Raw genomic sequence first — 16,588 nt, 5'->3', positions numbered from 1 at the left:
GTTCTTGAAATACAGATTAAAAATATGTTGGCTATTCTGCAACCAGATTGCTATTACAGGGAATTTTCTCTTTCCTTCCACAAAGTTTTGACAGGCTTCATTATATGCCAGCCTCCCAAGCAGGAACTTCCCTCCACAAGCAACAGGACTGGGAAGGACAATCAGAAACCACTAGAAACACCCACTGTGTACCGAGTCAGAGATCAAATATTGATGAACCTAAAAATAGGAAATACAAGAAACCCTACAGAGAACACACCTGGGAACTATCCACCTGATGTCCACGCACCTACCCAAAGCAACTGGGAGGCTTGGATTCTGCAACTCTTGAGCAGATCTAGACACCCATGGGCACCCTGTCCCACCGATGGTTTCCCTTTGGGAAGGCCAAGCGAGACTATGGTTCACTAGGTTGAGCCACATTTAGGTTGAAGACACGGAGACTCAACCAGAGGCAAAATGCTATTCCCACGCCTCACTTGAAGGAATTGGTTTTGGAATCTGTTGGCTTTCCTCGCGCACCTTGGTAGGTTCAAAAATTGCCAATTGTTCATGTGTCAACTTCTCATGAGAAAAGGTACAACTTACTGTTGAAAATAAATTCTATTATCTGTGCCACCAATACCTCATCTAGAGAAAAACGTTCATCTGAGCATGTGAAATGAGCAGCTCAGGGACGTAGGTAGAGAGAAATCCAGATCTTTCTATGTACACACACACATGCACACATGACAGTTAATTATCTGAAGCATCATTATTTGTGCTTGCTTTACTACTTCTGAAAAGAAAATATAGTAGTAGTAGAATAGTATAGCTATTCTGTCTCTCTTTATGCAGAACTGTAAAACTTAGAATTCAGATTTAACTCTTTCCAAGGCAATGCTAAATTCAGATTGAAACTGCTGGCCCATTCATCTAAAATCAGAACTTAAACACTCACATTTATTTATCATAAGGCATGCTTGGGAGACTACAGAGTACTAACTCAGAAAATATTGCCCAAAAAGTACATATTGCTTACACAATTTTAGAGTCTCTTCCTGGAAAAAATTACTGGACAGTCCATGTTTCCACACAGCTTGTGCAAATAACAAGCTAAGCTTGGATATTCTTGGGAAGTCACTCCTGTGGCCCGAAGGATGATTGAGCTCACCAGGGCCCCACCTTTTCAGACTGTATGTAAAAAATTTGGTGCATTTTAACAAGCTGTATTTTTTGGATGCAGCTACGCCATAGGATTTAAAGAAAATAAATCACTAAACCGAGATCAATGTGAAGTTTGAAAGTACTACCAGGAAGCCAAATAATTGTCTATTAACTACTCACCAAATTTTAAGATCCCTTACACAGATATTGCTAGGAAGTCAAAGATGCATCACTTGATTCAAGAAACTTTCAAAATAACATGGGGTTTTTTGTGTGTTTTGTTGGGCCCAGATGTCAATCCCCAGAGTGGTCAAAATGGGAAAGAATAATTCCAGGAAGCTCCACTGTCCTTCCCTCCTTGGCCTCTCCTGGCCCTTGGTACCTAACTTCGGTACGCTCAGCCACGTGGGGTGTGTGTCCAAGTCGGATTCCCTAGACTACCCGAGCTCGGATTCTGCACGTCTGTGGCGTGACTGGAGAATGTGCCTGTGACAAGCAGCCCCAGCTGATGCTAAGGCGGGTGATCTGGAATGCTCTCTGGGAAACCCCGCTTTAGAGACCCATTCTTCCTCCTCAGGATCACACGAATTACCCAGACCACCACGTACCCAGCATTTTCTAAATACAAATCTTCATGAAGATGGTTTCCTCGGGTGCATAATCTGCTTAGCTCCCTTCCTCTCAGCAGGCTTGCCACCGAGGAAATCAGCATTCAGGACACGATCAACATTAAAAAGAATTCAGTTAGTCATCACTAGTGAAAGAAAAAAAAAAAAAAAAAAGCCCAGCAGTCTGTTCACCTTACTCAGAGGTTTCCAACACATTTTATTTTTGTCGACCACTGGTCTTTAGCTTTTGAGGACCAACATCTGTATAAATCCCTAGAAAACGTCCAACGAATGTCCATTCTGAAGCAGCCTTTTGGGTCCCGCACACCGTACTTATGGCTCAAGTTCCAGCTACACTTGCAAAAAGGCTGCCCTCTGGCTCCTGACGGAGGGCGCATCCAAAGGGAAGCCTCTTTGGGGGTGTCCTCTCCGCAGGGGTGGCTTCCTTTGGCAAGAAGATCTGTCGTCACGGCTTTGGTGCCCGGGCGCAGGAGGCATCAGAGACTCGCAGGGCCGGCGGCTGCTTCCCTCAGGCGGACACTCGAGGAGTCAGCGCGCTGCTTACTGACCGCGATCCCTCCTTATGGTTTAGTGGGTTAAAATAGAAGGAAGCCTCTGTTTTTAAGTAACACAGATAAACACCTTTTTAGATCGTCTATTTGTTCTAGCACTACAAAATTTAATTCAAGAAAATATAGGTCCCATGAAAGACTTAAAAGTTTTATAAAACTAAAATCTAGTTTTCCCCAATAAATTGTACTTTTAGCCAAAACCCTCCCAACGCTTCTCAAATGATACTAAAGGGGGCATCTGATTATACAAGAGCAATAAAAAAAATTAAATATTTATTTGAATAACAAGTTTCAGTTTGAGCTGCGACGTTGGCAATGCAGATTTTTAACACAGATCACAAAAAGCGTGCACAAAAACGTACTGGCGCCAAGGACAAAATAATGCTAAGAATTTGGCTAGAGAACTGCTGAGTTCAGGAAAACAAAAGGCCTGAAATCACTATACAAAATATAAAATGTAGTAACCACTACCATCCACAGAACAGTCTTTATTATTGATTATATTTCAAAATTATTTGTGTAGTTAATTATAGACTGAATTGTAAATGAGTATTATACATAAACCCCCTTCCGGAAGGCTGATTCCTTGTTGCACTAGCGAACATCTAATTACATTGCAATAAGGATCCTTGCTTGCTGTCCATAAAGAAAACAGTTAATAGTATTACTGTAAATATTAGGAAGGCTTCAAAAAAAGAAACTAGCTTTCTTTTTTTGTCTTCAAAGTGCTTTCCATGCAGAGTTAAGCACTTGCCTTGCTGAACTGAATACACTACTGGGGAAATGTCCTGGGTCAAAAGAGACACTCTTGAATGAGGAGACCGGGCTTTACAAAGCAAGGACTAGAAGGAACCATGCAACCCTCTCACTCATGGGATACCAATGTGTCACTTACCAATTCCATCTTTCCAGAATACCATCCAAGACACTTACAAAAGACCAGACCGAGAATGATAAATACGCACAAAATGGAAAGACACCAACTGCTATCTGACACCACGACGGGCATGTCTGTGCTACGGGAAAGCACCTTTAAAAAGAGCCTATGCGGCAAGAGATAAGTGTCTAAAGATTCAAAATGAATCAACAGTATTGGATAACAATATAATTCTCAACTCAGAAGCTGCCTCAAGATTAGGTGCATCTTCAGTTAATGTAACAGGAAAAAAAGGCGATGGATTTTATTTTATTAATTGCATCCACTCACAAATCGACCTAAGGTCACCAGATGTGTAGACACAATGAGATTTTTTTGTGGCCGTTTATAGTCTTTAATTGAAATGATGAAAAAGGAAATAGATCTATTTAAAAACAAAACCAAAGAGCTACTTGGGTCAAGATTAAGAGGTGGCCCCCGGGGTGGGGTTCACGTTCTGAGTGGCCACCTGCGGTGCGACTTCGATGATCCGGGGCTTGTCTATGATTCTGGCCGTGCGGTTGCCCTTCTCCACGATCCCAATAATCCATGCTTGGTGGCCTTCCCCGTATTTGGGAGACTTGATCTCTGCGCAGAACCGGGCGGCTTGCTCTCTCGGTAAACAGATGAGGAGGCCTCCTGGCAAAGGGAAAAAGAGAAAGAAAGGATCATCGTCTACTGGGATACCCTGTTGGTGGTTTCTCGGCCGCTGGCTTTCCAGGGCACATCCACCCCCACCGCCAGCTGGCCACCAACCCGTTTCTGCCTCTCAGTGAGCCGCCCTTTTCAGTCAACGGACTTTCCGCTGATGACACGGTAGAGCAATGTGCGGCTTCTTGGTGAACTGCTTACTCTATTAGAGGAACACACGCAGTGAACCTTAAAACTCTGAAAATGACCTCGTGAATCCCTGAACATCGTGCACGAGTGAGGGGTCTGAGGGCTCAGTAACACACGTGGTAGCTACTTTCTTCTTCCCACACTGTAAGTACTTAAAACCGAAAGAGAACTTTTCTTTTTTGACTTGATTTTCTATGTGGATTCCTCCTTTTATAAATAAGATTTTCTGTATTTTTTTTTTTTAACTTAAAAGTTAAGATCACGAAGAGGTGTATGTCTCAAAGTACCAAAGATCCTGTCACTGGCTCTGTCACCTCCAAAAGAGAAAAAGCATAAAATATGTTACAAAAGCCTTCACCACAATGTCGCTAGCTAGGACAGAAAATTTTATGTATTCGTAAGAAGAAATAATACAATCAGGAAAAAATATAGATCTATACTTATCAAAAAGTAGAAACTTCTCATTTTTGAGTAAAGGAAACAAATGGAATTTCATGGTACTATCTGTTTGTTCATTCAACACTTAATCCAGGCCCACCAGGTGGCAGGCACTGTTCTAGCCCGATGCGGAACCAACAGTTCCCACTGCCCGCCTGGAACTTTCTTACTAGAAACTGGATTTTGGTTTGTTGTTGTTTTAAGGACAGGAAACTGCAGGCTCCTGGACAGACGCCGTGGGAAGCCTATAGGCGAAGTGTAGGCCTGCCTAGCTGGCGGGTGGGCAGAGCTCTGTGGTCTTGCCTCTGGCTGTACCCCCAGAAGCCCACTGGGGCACTGGGAGAATTCCTGCGCACCAGGCCCACCCCAGACTGCCACAGTCAGGTTTCTTGGGGGTCAGGTCTAGGCACTGGTATTTTTAAATCCCCAGATGATTTCACTGCTTTGTTAGGGCAGGGAAACTATGAAGTTCAAAAGAAAAGAGAAATATGAAAAATTGAAAAGAGTGGGAGGATATCCAGAGCGAAATACAAGAGTCCAGATAAAGGGCATTCTGGAGACATCATATACTACCTCATTCTTAAAACAGCAATTTTGGACATTTTCTTCAAGGAAAAAAATAGCATGTTCAATGTAACCTATAGGGAATCACAGTTCATTCAAATGCTAAGTTTCCCAAGAAAGCCGAGGAAGGACTCATTTCCCCATATTCTCCCTCCCTCCTGTCCTGTCACCAAAAAAGCCACGGAGTTTCATGCCGCCGGATCACACACAGACGGGCAGGAGTCGGGTGACCTGCAGCTCCCGGGGATGCTGAGGACATTCGTGTGAAGAAGGCCTAGGTTATCTGCCAGCACTGACCTCACACACAGTGGGGTCGTGCTCATGTACTTGGCTTCCTCCTTGTCAGGGGACTTTTCGTTAGCCTCGCTAGTTTAATCCTCAGATCTGGGCCCAGGATCCTTGTACCTGATGTCTCCGGGCAAGTCCCGTGCATGAGGCCAAACATGTTTCCACAGGCCTTGCTCACAGCAGCCATCTTGGCCAGGACAGGAAGGTTGTGGATCACGAAGGACACCTCGTTCCTCTGCTGCTTGGCCAGGTTCTGCGCATGACCCAAAATTCCAAAGCCCGTGATATCAGTGGCAGCGTGAGCATTGAATGTGTGCATGAGCCCTGCAGCTAAGAGAAAACAGAGGAGCCATTTATTATCTGCTGACATAAATGAAGATGGACAAAAAAGCCACCTTTCCTCAACTCAAAATTTTACACACTTTGATCTCAAAATTGCAAATTTGTCAGGGAGGTGGCATATTGGAATAATGAAAATGTAATTTCTAAAACAAAACCAAAAAAGACCAGAGTGAAATTTTGAAAGTGGATTTTTTTTTTTTTAAGATTTTACTTATTTGAGATAAAGCAAGAGAAAGAGAGAGAGCATGAGCCATGGGGAGAGGCAGAAGGAAAAGCAGGCTCTCCTGAGCAGAGGGCCCAACGTGGGGCTCAATCCCAGGACCCTGAGAACATGACCTGAGCTGAAGGCAGATGCTTAACCAACTGACCCACCCAGGCGCCCTGAAAGCTTGTTTCTTATTCTACAAGAACCATTTAGAACTATCAGCAGCTTCAATCAACAGTAATTTTCCAGTAAACGAAAAAAAAAAATCTGTCCAGAAGAATCAGATCTAAGCCATTCTAAAATCAAAGAACAAGACTTTTGAAGACAGACGTAATTCAAAGCACTCTTATAAGTGACTTGCCTAGAAGGTTAATTTTCTAATTAAAAAAATAGTTCTCTAGTTTTAGGTTTAAAGAAAATTGAGCAGAATTACCGGAGGTTCCCGTATAGTCCTGCCTTCTTCTCCCATTATTATTATTGTTATTATTATTTTTTAAAGATTTTATTTATTTATTTGACAGAGAGAAAGATCAGAGTAGGCAGAGAGGCAGGAGCTCGATCCCAAGACCCTGAGATCATGACCTGAGCCAAAGGCAGACGCTTAACCCACTGAGCCACCCAAGCGCCCCGCCCCTTCTCCCATTATTAACATCTACATCTGTTACAAGGGATACAAGCCATTACTGATGCATTATTAAGTGAAGTTCATAGTTTACATAGACACCCACTCTTGATGCTGTACAATCTCCGGGTGCTGATGAGTGTACGATGTGTACCCATGATTGCATTATCATATAAACTAATTTCACTACCCTAAGAGTTCTGTGCTCTGCCTACTCATTCCACCCCTCTCCCCAACTCTTGGCAACCACTAATCTTCTGTCTCCATAGTAGTGCCTTTTCCAAAATACCAGAACTGGAATCAGAATATTTTCTCTTTTCAGATTGGCTTTTTTCACTCAGAACGATGCGTTTAAGTTTCCTCCACATCTTTTATGGCTTGATAGCTCAATTCTTTTTAGCGGACCTGTTTACTTACCCATTCACCTGCGGAAGGACTTCTTGGTTGTTTCCAAGTCTTGGCAAATATGACTAAAGCGAGGACAAACATCCGTGTGCAGGTTTCCAGGCGGAGAGGTTTCAGTTTAGTTTGGTAAATACCAAGGAGCACAACTGCTGGATCATATTAGTGTTTATTGTATTACTATGTGTGGTATAAGGACTTTCTCCCAGTCTGTGGCTGGTCTCCTTTCTTAGTGTCTTTCACTGAGAAGTTTTTTTATAAAGTCCAATTTGTCAATTTTTTCTTTAATGGATCATGCTTTCGGTGCTGTATCTAAAAAAGTCATCACTAAACCTAAGGTCACCTACATCTTCTCCGAGGTTACCTTCTAGAAATTTAACAGTTTGGATCTATGATCCATTTTGAGTTAATTTTTATGAGAAGTGTAAGGTCGCTGACTTGAATTTCTGCCTGCGAATGTCCAGTTGTTCTGAGCCATTTGTTGAAAGGATGATCCTTTCTCCATTGAATTACCTTTCCTCTGTCAAAGATCCAACTACGATTTATGTGGGTCCATCTCTGGACTGTGTATTCTGTTCCACTGATACATCTACTATTCTCTGACCAATTTCACACTGTGGCGATGACTGTAGCTTACACTGTCTTGGAACTGCTCTTTGGTGTCTGTCCTCCAAATGCTATTCAACACTGTGTTGGCTGTTCTGAGTCTTTCCCCTCTGTATATAAACTCAGAATCAGGGGCGCCTGGGTGGCTCAGTGGGTTAAGCCTTCAGCTCAGGTCAGGATCCCAGGATACTGGGACCAAGTTTCACATTGGGCTCCTTGTTCAGCAGGGAGCCTGCTTCTCCCTCTGCCCCTCCTCCCATTCATTCTCTCAATCTCTCTCTCAAATAATTAAGTTCTTAAAAAAAAACAAAACAAAAACCCTCAGAATCAGTAATAACTGTCTAGGATTCTGAATGGGACCACACTGAATCCATACACCAAGTTGGGAAGAAGTGACATCTTGACAATATTGAGTCTTTCTATCCCTGTGCCTCGAATACTTCTCCATTATTTACATCCTCTTTGACTTCTGCCATCAGTTTTACAGGTTTTCCTCACATCGAGCATGCACATACTTTGTTAGATTCTTACTGAATTATTTCATTTTGGGGGAGTAACTGAAAGTCTAATTTTTAAAAAATTAAATATCTCTTTCTCATGAAATGAAATACATCCTACGTTTACAGGAGTACCCTGGAGGAAATGTGGTTTTTTGGCAAATATTCTTTGTAGTCCAACATTCTCAACCACAGAGGTGGAGAGAAGAATTGACATTTTCTGGTCCATCGCGGTAGTTAGGCAACCAGACATCCCATTCTATTAATGCATTTGCCCCAGGGCAGTGGGGTAAGAAGCCAAGACCTGCACTTCAGAAGCTCTTCCCGGTGTCATCTTGGATGAGCTTAGAGGCCCAGAGGATACAAGAGGAATGCTGAATCCTAGTCAGTAATAGGGGTTCCATTTTTAGGTACTCATCACCACCTTGTCCCTGCAAAGGGAACTACTGCTGCTAGTATTTCTTATGGAAATTTTAATGAAACACAGAAGCAGAGAAGAATAGTACAACAAACTCCTGTGTGCCCAACAAAACCCAGCTTCATCCACTACCACCTTTCCACTAGGGTTCCCTCTCTTCTGGACTACTTGTTCGGGAATGTGAGTAGGGTGGGTGGATCACTTTATTTATTTATTTATTTATTTGACACAGAGAGATCACAAGTAGGCAGAGAGACGGGGGGAAGCAGGCTCCCCACTGAGCAGAGAGCCCAATATGGGGCTCGATCCCAGGACCCTGAGATCATGACCTGAGCCGAAGGCAGAGGTTTAACCCACTGAGCCACCCAGGCGCCCCTGATTCTGAGTTTATATACAGAGGGGATGGGGTGGATCCCCTCTGTATATAGGGGTGGATCACTTTAAAGCAAACCCTAGTCCTACCACTTCACCTGTAAATATTTTGATATGTAGCTCTTAAGGAGTTATGTATCAAATATGTCTTAACCACAATACCACTGTTATTCCAATGCAATTAATATTGTATGTAACAGATCTCTCTTAAACCTCTGAATTTTTAAGCTTCCCCCTTTTCTCCCCCATGCCCTCTGTTTGTTATGGAAATGGAGTCAGTAGAAGTTCCTGGATTCTGTATTTGGCTGTCCTCCCTGATGAGATAGATTCAAGTTCTTTTTTTCTGGCAAGAGTACTTCAGTTGGCGGGGATAAGGAGCACTTGTCACCTCCACCTGAACCTTTCACCTAACGGTTTTAGCGGCTATTAATGCTTGTTGAGATTCCTTAAATCAAAGGGAGCAGCAAAAGTGGCAAGTGTGTGATTCAATCATTCTTCCTGCATTTATGAGAAGTGACTATTCTAAAGAGTTTAAAAAACAATTATTTGGATTTCCCGAAGTACAGCCCATACAAGAAAGGTGAAATGTGTGATTGCTTCCTTTAATTTATTTTCAGGATGCACTGGTGTTCTAGCAACTTCCAAAGGTGGCGGCCCAACATGTTAATTATCGTTATGGTTTCACTGATGTTTAGGTATGTGCTTCAGCTGGCTTCAGTCACTCTTCTTGCTAATGTCTACAGGGCCCCTCTCCCGTTTGATTGGTGGGGGCCTCCTCAAATTCTGGTGCAGTGACATGACCCCATCAGTTGACACCTCCATTACTTTCAGGCACAGGAGGTCCCAGGATTATCTTCTGTACTTCCTTTCCCAGAGCTGGAATCAGCCGTTTCCCCAGGGAGTGCTGGCACTTTTCCGTGGGAAATGTTAATTTTCAGATTAGAATCTGGGCACTAGAAGTTCATTACTACTGGCTTATTATCACTTCCAGGCTTGGAGAAAAACACATTTGGGGGGAAAAAATAGTCCTGAGTTCATACTGATAATTCCAAAGTAAAGATTATAGTTTTTAACAACTTGGCTTCTTCAGTCTTCTTTTTATTCTGAAATCTTTGTTCCAAATTGTATTAACTTATTTGCTTTCGGGGGTGCCTGAGTGGCTCAGTCAGTTGAGCATCTGCCTTTGACTCAGGTCATGATCCTGGGGTCCTAGGATCAAACCCTGTTGGGCTCCCTGCTCAGTGGGGAGTTTGCTTCTCCCTCTCCCTCTGCCCCTCTCATCTGCTGATGCTCTCTCTCTCAAAATAAATCAATATTCTCACAAACGCAAGCCCAGTGAATACAATGAGATTTCTTTGTGGGTTTTTGTCCCAAGGATACACATTGAAAATATCAGGCTCAAAGTGACTTGAAATAATTCTTCCCCATGTGGTTTTGCCACTAATTTAATGTGTTAGGCAGCTTTTAAAAAAATTTGGTTTAGAATTGTAAGCAATGCTATTTTTTATATAATTTTTAACCATAGAAAACATTCATTTTGAAGGCAAACTACTTCCTCTTACATGGAACTATTTTTTAAAAAAATATTTTATTTATTTATTTAACAGAGAGAGAGAGAGAGAGACAGAGACAGAGAGAGAGATCACAAATAGGCAGAGAGGCAGGCAGATAGAGGGGGAAGCAGGCTCCCTGCTGAGCAGAGAGCCCGATATGGGGCTTGATCCCAGGACCCTGAGATCATGACCTGAGCTGACGGCAGAGGTTTAACCCACTGAGCCCCCCAGGTGCCCCTACATGGAACTATTTTTATTTGTGATTCATTTTCCCATTGTTCCTTTGTGAAAGTATAAAATACATATTGTTCACATAAGAAAGCACAAAATGCAGCATACCATATATGTTCTTCTGTCCCTTTCTTGTTTGATTGTATCTTAGAGCATCCAGGAATAAAGAGCTTGCTTTCCTTTTAATGGCTGTATAGTATTCCACGGTGAACACGTAGACTAGACAACTCTGTAACCTACTGGTGGACATGTAGATTGTTTCCCTTTTTTGCAATTATAATCAGTGCTTCAATGCATAGTCTTATAGACATGCCATTTCATATTTTGGCCACTGCAGCTTTGAGGCAGAGTTATAGAAGTAGGACTGCTTAGGTCAAAATAAATGTATACATAATTTGCTCCATATGATCAAATACTCCCCCATAAGCTTCTGCCATATTGTCACTACCAGCTGTGCATAAAAAGTAAGGACGGGGAAACTTAAATGCTCAAATACAAGGAAACTGAAAATTGCTACAAATAAAAATTAATTCATTACAAATCCCTTACTGTTAAACAACTTAAAGAATCAAAAAAGGGAAAAAGACTCCTTGTATAGTTTAAATGGCACAGGAATAGAAAGGGAAAGCCTTGGTGGTAAGTGAAGAGAGCATTGGGGGACAAAGAATTAAACAATTACTATTTCACTTTGGAACAGGGCCAAAGAAATATTCCTGGAATGCAGAAAACAAACTATGGAAAAATTTGATGCCCCCAAAAACTATTCAGGAGTGGGCAAAAGGTAAATTATGGTGTACCTCTCTGGTAGACCATCCAGGCATTAAAAATTGTGTTCTAGGGTTATATAATGTGAAAAAAAGAACTCAAAAAGCAGACTCAAATACAAATAAAATGTATGATAACCACCAGCTGAGAACATGAACAATAAAACAGTAAGACAGTAAGCCCCTATTCAACCACAGGAAAAAACCCTGGAAGGAAACACAAATATATAGTAAGAGAAGATGTTTTGGAGGGTGAGACTATGAAAAAAGTTTCTTCTCTCCTTTTTCATTTTCTAAGAACTTCTATAATCCGCGTGTCATATTATTACTGTAAAAAAATATATACAATAAATGGGAAGAGAAAACACATTACAGAAATTTTCTGAACGCAGCGGACCACTGGATGCCGTCGTGTGTAGGCCCCCCAGAAACAGCGAGCGCCGGCCACAAAAGCCACAGCACCTCTGACCTCTTACACGCAGTCTCCCAGAAGCCCTGGCCTAGAAAGTTCTCAGCGGGAACCTGAATGCCCACCAGCAGTAGACCATGTAAGTCAGTCACGGAGTGGAAAAGTATACAGTGGAGAAAATGAATTAAATGAAAATGAATTAAATACAAGTACATACATACATACATCCTGAGTAACAAAACAAGTTAAACACATAGGTAGGATTCAAGCTCAGGAACAAAACACAAGCTCAGGAACAAAACAAGTTAAACACATAGGTAGGATTCAAATAAGCAAAAATTTAAAAACTAACTGTTTAAAGATACAAGTCTCTGTGACAAAAAGACTTTACAGTGCAGAGAATGAACATGAGACTCAGAGCAGTAGCTGGGTCCCCCGCCCCCGCCCTGGCAGCAGTCCCGGAGCGGAGTGTGGGAGGGGTACCTCTGGGCTTCCAAGGCCAGACTCTGTTTCTCATACCAGATGGTGCTGCATTGCTGATCCTGAAGCCCTGCACAGATTTTATAAAGTTCTTTTGTATCAACTTGGGATCTCATAAAAAAAATTAACTTAAGAGGGGAAAGGCAAATATTGGGAAAAAAAAATGTTCTCACATTTTTAAGTACCTTTAAAATCAGAGTGTCAGTCATCAACATCTTTTCAGATCTGCTAGTCAACCCTAATATTTCTTCTTCTTTTAAATAACTGAAGACTCCATAATTGAGTATTACATACATTTGGTTCAAAATCATTTGGGGAAAGGTGAAGAACAGAGGGAATAAGACAAAGAAAATCCATTCAAATGCATTTTTTTTTTTTTTTTTTTTTTTAAGAGAGGCAGGTTCTCAAGCAGGCTCTACACCCAGCAAGGAGCCTAACTTGGGGCTGGATCCATGACCCTGAGAGACCGTGATCTGAGCTGAAATTAACAGTCCTTCCGAATCACCCAGGTGCCCCACATTCAAATCCATTTCTGATGGGCGGCTCAGGGAACCCTGAAAAACTAAATGAAGAGTGGGGTTTTTTTGTTTTTTTGTTTTGTTTTGTTTTTAAGTAGGCTCCATGCCCTGCATGGAGCTCAGTGCAGGCCTTGAACTCACGACCCTGAGATCAAGACCTGAGCTGAGATTGAGAGCCTGATGCTCAACCAACTGAGCCACCCAGGTGCCCCAAAGAGTGACTTTTTTAAGGAAAAGATTTCTGAACTTCACTTTTCAAGTTACAAAATAAAATGTCACCCAACCCACATCCTTAAATACAACATGCCAATAATGATGAGAAAGAAAACTGGTATTTCCAGAAAAAAAAAAAAAAAATCATAAAAATTTCCATCACTGATTTTATCAACATTGATGAAATGTGGTACTGGAGAAAGAGCAGTGTTTATAGTTATACAGTTTTGGGTCTGAGAAGAGGATCTGCCCATATTAATGCATTTCCTCTTGGACAAAGGGGAGAAACAAGGTCGAGTTCTCATGATTATGAAAAAAAGGTCTGTGAGGCACCATAAAGAAAGCTAGCACGTGGTATACAAAGTGAACTCATCTGGTCCATATTTAACGAAGACCTACAGTGAGAACGAGTCCCTCGTTCTTTGAAGTGCCGGGGCCACCAAAGTGAACAAAACCAGTGGAAACCCCCGTCCTCTGGAAGCTGACATTCTATGTGCTGGTTCACTTCCAAATCATCTGCACAGATGCTTTTCTAGAAACACTTCCTCTGGCATGTCAGAGGTCAGGACTTCAAGGACCCAGGAGAAGAGCTTCCTTCTTAATTACACAACATGCCTGATATTTTCTACATCCATATGAAAGCCAAAAAAGGGGGGAGGGAGTATAAGATGCTTGAACTATATCAAGTAATTCCCTTGGCAAGCCTTGCTGCTTTCTGGAAGATGAATTGTGGTTCTTGAACTTTCCTGTTTTATTTTAATCTGCTTTTGAAACAGTGTGGTACCAAAGCACTCACTCACTTACGGTGCATAAAGACTGTGGAATAGCCTCAATCTCTTACTTAACTGTTCAGAGACGATAGATAATAATACTTGAATGTGTTATAAGCTGTAGTTTCAAACCCCGGGTCCCCACTAAAGCACTGTGGGGCCCTGAGCAAGTTACCGCTCCATAACCAGACGAGCCCTCCCACCCCAATACCTGTTCTGTTGAGCCTCGCCATGTTCATCATTGCCTCCTGGTATGCCAACTCGACGTCTTCTTGGGTGACCACTAGTTTGATCTTATTCCATTTTTCAGGCTAATAACAGGAACAGAGGTTAGGAGGAAAAGGGGGGAAAATGTGATTAGTCTTCTAACCACTTGAAGAAAGAATATTTGGGGGGGTCATCTTCTGGGGGTTTTGTTTACCTAATTTTGTACATAAAGTTAAGTTTCCAAATTTCACTTCCTGTGACCAGTGTTTTAGGTGCCCCCATTGGACGCTGAATCATACAATCTTTTCTGTTTTCAACCCCCCTCTTCTGTGGTCCAGTCATGCAGTTTCCTGGCCACGTAAGCCCAGCAGGACACAGGGCCGCAGAGAGAGGCTGCGCGAGCGCCAGGGCGGCTTCTTTCCATGGAAGGGCGCAGATCACTCTGGGAATAGTTCCCAATGTCCTTTGCCGCTCTCCTCTAACAAGCTGATGACCTGCATTTTCGTACAATTATACTTTTACTGACTTTACCCAAATTCTGCACTGAGCCATCTTGATGGACAAACGAGGGCGAAAACAGCTCTGACTGCATGTGCCCTGAGGACAGCCTTGGGTAACCACAAAGAAGGTCACAAAGGTCAGGAGAAAAGAAGTTTCCTTTTTCCTCAGTCTGATTTCCAAAGACTCTAGCATCATGATACTATCATCCTGCTCCATGAGTGGCCATCATCCAGGCATTTGGGTTTTTTTATAACACCAAATAATCCACCACCCAATGCAGTCACTGAAGTCCAACCAGGTGCTCCTCCCTTATCCCACAGCTCCCCGTATCTCCCCCAGAGCTAACAACTAATGAAATTTTATACTCCTCTTTCTCCTACCATACAAAATGAAGTATTCTCGTACATATAGATGCCAAAACAATACACTCTTTGGTTGCTTCTGACCTCTATGAAAGGGCATTATGTGTTTATGTAATTTTTGGATCTTGCTCTTTCCAATTCTGAGCATTAAAAAAAACAAAACAAAAAAGTAAAGGTGGTGTCAGGTCGGGGGTAGGGAGAAGGATCCCAAACCCCTCATCTTAGAGGCTCCTCTGCCTCACCTGCTTCCTTGCTAAGAGACTCAGACCTGGCCAGTCGCATGGAGAGTTACTGTGGACTGCTGGCCAGTTATGGCCTTCCGATCTGACTTAGAGATCGTACCTGATGGGAGGTCTCCCCTCTTCACTGGATGGAAGGGAAAAGTAACTCAAGGAAGTGGCTTAGAGATTTTTCTCTACTCTGCATATCAAGGAAGATATATCTGCTTGATCAATAACATAAAATTATTATTCTTTTTCAACTGTTTCTCAGAAATGGTAGTTCAGATGACAGCGGCAGAAATTAAAAGCACCAAGCTATGTGAGGATATGCCACAACTGTAATAATTTTTTAATTGTTGTAGTAAGGAGAAGATCCCTAAATGAAGTGTGACCATAGCTCAGGAGAAAAGTGACTCAGGACAAATATCTTCATATTCTAGAGGCTTTCTCTACAAGATAATTATTTATCAAAATGTTTGAGTTACTAATTAGTTTAAAAAGACAACACAACCAAACACCTCATGAAAAAATTAAATTGTCAACAACGCTGCCTGTATTTATACCCCAAACACTACACTTTCCATATATTCTCCTATGATTTCTTTTAGTGATGCTTAAGACACGGAAGATAAAGCACTCGATATGTGGAACTCTGATTTAATAAAAGAAGACAGCCCCTAGAATCTGTGAAGGACATGGCTGATATCCTACTCTCTGGTGGTGGAACTGAAGGAGCTCATTTCTGGAAGCCAGAGTGAAGACACGGGGACGATTTAGATCTGAAACGTGCGAATGCATCTAAGGCGCAGCAAGCGCTCCAGAGCAGACACGTCTGGAGAAAGCGTACTCTGACATGAGCAGACCAAGGAGACACTCGCCCGACCTGATGAGCAGAGTGAACGCCCTGCTCTCCACACCCGTCAGAGTGCTGTCCACCCCGCCCCCAGGCGGTCCTCCACTCACAATGTCCAGCCACTGGTGCACAGCCACGGCCACCTGCGTCCCCAAGGGCTTCGTCAGCACTAGCACATCCCCCGGCACCGCGTTATCTGGCCTGAAGAAAAGAACAAGGCAGTTCAGTGTAATCAAAGAGGTAACTCACTAGCAATAGAACAGGAGGAAGAAAAGGCTGGTAAAACAGCAGTAGAACCTTCCTTGAGACTTGCCACTGAGGCCATTGCTGGAGCAGAAACACTGAAAGGACTGAAGAGTCTGCAAATTACCTACAGGATTGCCCACACCCCCAAGGAGTGGACAAAGAAGCAGACCACAGCCTTCGAAGGCAAAGGTCTCATCGGGCCACACCGTGTGTAGTCCTTAGTAGGGACGCACCATGGTTCTGGGGCAACAAGACTTCTGACACCAAGCCCGTTTCTCACTATCACTTGTGAAGTAGAGACGCAGTGGGATGAGGCTCCAACCGGTGAGTCTAATGTTCTGGTGATTTCAGCAAAGTTCTCAAATTCAAACTGACCAACACTAAGTTCCCTAGTTGGCATGCAGACAGACAGGCCAACCCTAAA

General features: G+C 42.7%; 1 protein-coding gene across 8 annotated transcripts in view; it reads right to left on the bottom strand.

Annotated features, from left to right (window-relative positions):
- Positions 1-1,941: 1,941 nt before the first annotated feature.
- The window catches only part of LOC111155504 (selenophosphate synthetase 1), a 30,202-nt gene continuing 15,555 nt past the window's right edge, over positions 1,942-16,588 (bottom strand). For 4 of the 8 annotated variants that reach the window (XM_022515669.1, XM_022515673.1, XM_022515668.1 and 1 more), the window contains 5 exons: positions 16,029-16,119; positions 13,986-14,085; positions 5,490-5,702; positions 3,712-3,881; positions 1,942-2,334 (listed from right to left, as the gene is read on the bottom strand). In XM_022515669.1, coding sequence (XP_022371377.1) covers positions 2,284-2,334; positions 3,712-3,881; positions 5,490-5,702; positions 13,986-14,085; positions 16,029-16,119 — 625 coding nt within the window. In that variant the 3' untranslated portion in view covers positions 1,942-2,283. Of the gene's footprint in view, positions 3,882-5,489; positions 5,703-10,650; positions 12,344-13,985; positions 14,086-16,028; positions 16,120-16,588 lie in introns of those variants that run through there. The other 4 variants (XM_022515672.1, XM_022515671.1, XM_022515675.1 and 1 more) reach the window with 4 other exon arrangements.

This window comes from Enhydra lutris, unplaced genomic scaffold, assembly GCF_002288905.1.
Source record: "Enhydra lutris kenyoni isolate GAN:26980312 unplaced genomic scaffold, ASM228890v2 scaffoldscaffold42, whole genome shotgun sequence".
Taxonomy (NCBI): Eukaryota; Metazoa; Chordata; class Mammalia; order Carnivora; family Mustelidae; genus Enhydra; species Enhydra lutris.
This window is presented reverse-complemented; position numbering and strand designations above follow the sequence as displayed.